We start from the raw sequence: 6,014 nt of genomic DNA, 5'->3' as shown, positions 1-6,014 counted from the left end.
ATAGATAGATAGATAGATGGATGGATAGATAGATAGATATAGACAGATAGATAGATAGATAGACAGATAGATAGATGATAGATAGATAGACAGACAGACAGATAGAGAGATACATGTTGCCTCAGACAAACCCCTCGTGAGCAGGGATCTGTTTCCCACATTGCATTTATGTCCCCAGACCCTTGCCCAGAGCACGGCCCCATTGGATGGTGAGGTCCTGGAGAGCTCAGGGACTTTGTGCTTTGTTTTGTCTGAGCTTTTGTTGCTGCTGCCGCTGCTGTTGCCTTTCTCTGTAACCGCAGCACTCAGCCCAGTGCCTGACACACAGTAAGTGCTCAATAAATGCTAGGTGACTGCCTGACATAATGGGTGTTTAATAAATGCTTGTTATTCAAGGTCATGCCTCCAGAAATGCACCAATTGGGTTTCTGTGCCTATGTTTGCCTTTCAGCTGCCCTCTCCTGAGGATGGCGTGCTGGTGCATGGGATGTTCATGGATGCTTCGCGCTGGGATGATGATAACATGGTCATAGAAGATGCTTTGCCCGGACAGATGAACCCCATGCTGCCCGTGGTACATTTCGAGCCTCATCAAAACTATGAGCCCATCCCCTCGCTGTATCACTCTCCACTCTACAAAACTGGAGCCCGGGCTGGGACACTCTCCACCACTGGTAAGAACATTGTAACATCAATACAAAATGTAACCTGAATATTGTGATTATGTATATGGCTTTCTCACAGAGTACCCCAAAAAAATCAATTTCTGGCATAATAGGGTAACCCCAATTTCTAACAGCTAGGTGGCGCCATAGTGCACTGAGTGCTGGGCCTGAAGACAGGAAGACCTGAGTGCAAACGTGGCCTCAGACACTTCCTAGCTGTGTGACCCTGTGCAAGTCACCTACCCTCTGTTTGCCTCAGTTTTCTCATATATAAAATGGGGATAATAACATCTACCTGCCAGGGTTGTTATGACGATCAAATGGGATAATACTTGTGAAGCACTTTATGCCCTTAAAGTATTATAGAAATGCTATATTCATCATCATCATCATCGTTATCTGGCTTCCATGGCTGCCAGCAGAAAAATGGTATAGTAGCAAGACTACTGGACTTGGAGATAGGACCTGGGCTCAAATCCAAACATTGTTACTTCTACCCTTACACCTCTGCACAAGTCTTAGTTTCCCCATCTGTTAAATGAAAGGTTGGATTGGATCTTCTCTAAACCTCTGCCAGCTCTAGGTGCTGTGATCCATGAAAACTAAGAAAATCTCCAAGCTGTAAGGAATGGGCAGAGACCCAGCAGGAAAGACATAGGAAGCCAGTTCCATAATTAAAGTCACAGATGTGGCAGGTGGCCCATTATGGAGACTTAAAACAAGATCTCACTCAGCTACTCAAAGTGCAGACTTCCGGCTCGATAATGGTATTTTCGTGCAAGACTGTCTGAGTTCTACCAAGACTGAACATTGTCCATATTATTATATTGACTATATTAACACAGAGATAAGCCACCTTCTATTAACATCAGCCAGAATTCAGACGTTGCCAGAGCACTCTGTAGACATATTGACATAGCAGCCCTTGTTAGGTGTGCCCTCTCTACCTGTGTGACCTTAGGCACTTATCTGGGCTTCAGTTTCCCAACTCATAAAATAAGGAGGTCAGACTAGATGATAATTAAGGCCCCTCCAACCTCTAAATCTATGATCTAAAGTGTCGGGGCTGCCCCCAAGTCTGCTGCCCTTCCTAGCACACCATTGCTTCCCATTTTTGGGGAGGTATGTGGAGCCCCGCCTAGCTAAAAGAAAAAATAGATTTCCTCCTCATGTGATTGTAGTTGTAATATGGGTGTCTACTGATTGAGGGGGGAAACAACATAATAACAAAAAGTTACTGTGAATTCAAGGATATTTATAAATGAATTTGTATTTATTCTTCCCATTAGAACGCATGCTCCTTTAGAGCAAGAAATAGTTTTGCTTTTTCCTCGTCTATGACCCTTACAGGTCTGAGATTTTATAATTTTCCATTTGCTTATTGAGATGGAGCCCTTGGAATTATCCATGACCCCCTCCAATGGGTTGGACGCCAATTTACTGGAGCTCCCTGGACATCTTTGGCCATGCTGCTTTCCTCATTCCTCATGTGACAGCAGGGATTCTCTGGGCCCACAAGTCCCTGCTGCGTCTTGTGTCAGTATCTTCCTGTGTCATTCTTGAAAGCAGAGTCCTGGGTTCAGTCAGACGCCAGCGCCTGCTCAGAGGATCCCTGCTTGCTCCACCTAACGTAGACACAAAGCAACTCCTGATGACCCTCGTCTTGTAAGGCACGAGTTTCCCACCTGCACTATGATCACTCCTGGCTTCTAAGTCTAAGAACCAATACTCATATAAACCTTTAAGGCTTGCAAAGTGGCTTACTTATATTATCTCACTGGATGCTCACAAGAGCTCTGGGATGTAGGTACTGATATTATCATCCCCATTTTAGAAATGGGAAAACTGATGGGGAGAAAGGACAAATGACTTGCCCCTGGTCACACAGCTACTAAGTGTCTGAGGTCAAATTTGAACTCACATCTTTCTGATTCAAATTCCAGAGTTCGATCCACTACGCCACCCTACCCGCCTCGAAGTGCATACATTTCTAAATCTCCAAAAGCTTGACTGACACATTCCTAGATTACTATAATTAGCTCCTTTGGGATCTGCTTTGCCAATTCATTACCATCAACATTATGCCTGTTGAGGAGACATCTGTCCCCCTGGATTGTTTTGGGGACTGGCCCTGTATCATCTTTTGTAACCATCCCTATGACCCTTTGATTCTTTACTGACCAACCGAGTCTGCTTTTTTCCACCATAGGTCTCTTGCTGAGCCCTGGTTAAACACCAGCACCGCCTCTGAGTTTGTCCCTTACCAAATTGCTAGCTCTCCCCAGCAAGTTGGCATTATCGTAGATTGCTTGACTCTGGTGCCCACCCGTCAAGACGCTGGCATTTGTAGTTTTCAAAGAAGGGAAGCAAGCTGTCAGAGTGCCAGAGGGCCAGGCTCCTCCACCATGGCAGAATCACCCACAGTTCCACTTGGTTAATGCAGGTGCCTGCTGTGCTTTACCAAAACAATTTAACTTCTTCCCCTCTCAGTCAGCCCGTCAATCTGCTAACTGCAAACATTGCACGTGCCATCTACACTGCCCAAATGGAGTGGATGCAAGAGATCTCCAATTAGGTGTGGGCCCGCTTTCTTCTAGGGCCACATGCTGGCCATCTCTATAATCTCCCCAACCTGTCCCAAGAGGTGCAGGGAGGCTGGGGCAGGCCTAGATGCCAGAGTAAACTTGTATTTACCTCCCATTTCCCAGTCTGCAAGAGGCAGGCCCTCCTACCCTAATGCATAAGCTAAAAGATTATATTTAAGAACCAGGCTGAGAAACTTACAATCAGTTTCTGGTTGCATCACATTTAGGCACATGGCTTAGTGGACAGAGTATTGGTCTCAGAGCTAGAAAGCTGTAGGTTCAAGTCTTTCCCCTGACAAATGTACTGCCTTGGTGACCTGGGCAAGCCACCAACCTCTTCATGCTCTGGACAGCTAAGACTATAAGTCAAGGAGAAGATATCAGCCAGGCATTGACGGAGGAAGTTCCCCCACCTGAGAGCTTCCTGTGCCAATGAAATATCAGGGTCTAGCCCCTATTCCCTTCCAGTCTAGGAAGACAGAGCTCAGAAAGCTAGGCTTTCATCACGGCCCTGAAGCGTAAGCGGCTACCTTGTCTCCTGAATAGTAGTAATGACTTGCTGCTCACGCGACTTGTCTCCCTGTAGCTACCACACTTGGAAACGTGCATGCACAATTGGAGCGCCTAGCATGGGATGTCCAAATCCAAACCCTCCCATTCCATGGGATGTTTTGTTTTCTCTAAACTGTTCGGGCGAGACCAGGCCTACTACAAGCTCGAGGTGGATCTGCTGATCCTGAGTCATGGGGTCTTTGATCCTGGAGGTCTCAAAGTGATACCTGGAATTCAACAAGCAATTTCTGGAATTTGGCTTTTCATTCAGGCCATTTTCAAGGTCCAACACCCTAGGCTGACTAGGCAGCATGAGGCAGAGAACAGAGAGTAAGTCTCAGTCAGGGAGACCTGAGCTCAAGTCCCACCTATGATTCCAGCCGGCGGGGTCACCAAATCCCTCAGTGCCCCGGGCACCCTCTAAGATTATAAGGCATAAGAGAAGGGATGACCGGAATCAAAGTCGAGTCAAGTCAAATCACGTCAAGCATTTATTAAGCAGTACTGTGTGGTACAGGGAATGCCGTCCAGGTCCAGACCAACGAAAAGTCCTAGCTTTAGTTTCCTTCCCCTTTTTCTGGAGACTTTCAGGTTTCTCCATTGGCTCTCCTAGGATTGCATTGAATATTTACCTTCCTTGTGGCTAATGAAAAAAGAGCAGTATTGTGACACGGGAAGAACTCCAGACGCACAGAGGTCAGGACTGTTGGGTTTGTTCTAGCCCCAACCCTTCCACCATTTGGGTGAATGAGTTTGGATAAGTCATTTCCCTCATCAGTGTTTCAGTCTTCCTGTTTTTAAAATGAGAAGGTTGAGGCACAAAATCTCGATGGGCCCTTCCAGCCCTAACAATCTGTCATTTGAAATCCATCCCTCCGTGCTTGGGCTCCATCTCTCCGTCCAAGAGCCTCTGAATTCCACTAGGTGGAGGAAGAGAGCCAGGATTGGGAAAGTCAGAAAAACTTACATCTTGCATGATCAAGTTTCATGGATCACCTGAGCTGTCGACAATCTGAAGGACCCGGTTCTCTGGTGTTTCAGTCATTACCTCTTATTAACCACAAGTTCAAGGGGACCTTTAACACTCTGTTTCATTTCATTGATGTCAGAAGCCATTTAGTTGTTTAGTCGTTTTTCAGTCATGTATGTATGACCCTACTTGGGGTTTTCTTGGCAAAGATACTGGAGTGATTTGCTACTTCCTTCTCCAGTTCATTTTACAGATGAGGAAACTGAGGCAAACAGGGTTCAGTGATTTGCCAAGGGTCTTATAGGTACTAAGTGTCTGAAGTCAGTTTTGGACTCAGATCCTCCTGACTCCGTGCCCGGCACTCTGTCCACTGCACCACCTAGTAAAATCTAGTTAAAGCATCCTTAAAGTCCACCCCTGCCCCTTGGGTCTATTTCAAGCTGGAATTGCTTAGTAGGATTTGAGCTCTGGGATGAGAAATCCTGCGCTCACACCCTTCCTGTAGTCTTAGAGCCACACTAAAATGGGCAGAATCTGGTATCTGGACGGCTCAAACAAGAGCTAGCCAGCCAGTTTGGGGGATGAAATTGAGAAGAATTTTAAAAATCAGGAAAAGTCAATGAAGTCCTTTCCTGATTAACCCAAATGTAGTTTGTTTGTTCGCTTGTTTTTAATAAAATGACCAAGGACAATGCAGTTACAAGAATCAAACCAGCCTCCAGAGTAAATCAACCAAACGGACAGACTTCAACTAAGACAGAACTGTGTTTGAAAGGCAAGGCAGTCTTGCTGGAACACTGAGAGGCAGCGTGCCTAATAGAGAGGCAACCTTGGGGTCAAGAAGTCCGGGTTTCAAGTCCAAACTCTGGCACATACCGGCTTGGCCAAGTTGCTTAAGTTCTCGGTCCCCCCAAGCTACTCTCTGAGACTTGAAGTGACAGAAAAGATGCTACCTGCACTGGCAGAGGGAATGTTCTCATCTGGAAGTGTCTTTGACCTGTGAAATCATAGATCACATCCCTGTTCTAATACCCAAAGGGCATGGATAGAGAGCTGATCTCTGCCTCGTGAAGAGTTGAGTTCAAGTGCAGCTTCTGACTTTTACTGGCTGTGTGACCCTTGGGAAATCACTTAACATCTCAGTGCCCCCCAAGCAATTCTCGAGACAATAAGTTGGAGAACAAATAATGACCTGCTTGGGTAGAGGAGTTTCTATATTGGAAGGTCCTCATACTGATGAAA

At 46.0% G+C, this 6,014-nt stretch overlaps 1 protein-coding gene across 1 annotated transcript in view; it reads left to right on the top strand.

Moving 5' to 3' along the window:
* The window catches only part of DNAH6 (dynein axonemal heavy chain 6), a 236,355-nt gene that overhangs the window by 228,084 nt on the left and 2,257 nt on the right, over window positions 1–6,014 (top strand). The window contains exon 76 of the mRNA XM_027846132.1: window positions 452–674. Coding sequence (XP_027701933.1) covers window positions 452–674 — 223 coding nt within the window. The remainder of the gene's footprint in view (window positions 1–451; window positions 675–6,014) is intronic.

This window comes from Vombatus ursinus, unplaced genomic scaffold (assembly GCF_900497805.2).
Source record: "Vombatus ursinus unplaced genomic scaffold, bare-nosed wombat genome assembly UNPS02015066.1, whole genome shotgun sequence".
NCBI classification, from domain to species: Eukaryota; Metazoa; Chordata; class Mammalia; order Diprotodontia; family Vombatidae; genus Vombatus; species Vombatus ursinus.
This window is presented reverse-complemented; position numbering and strand designations above follow the sequence as displayed.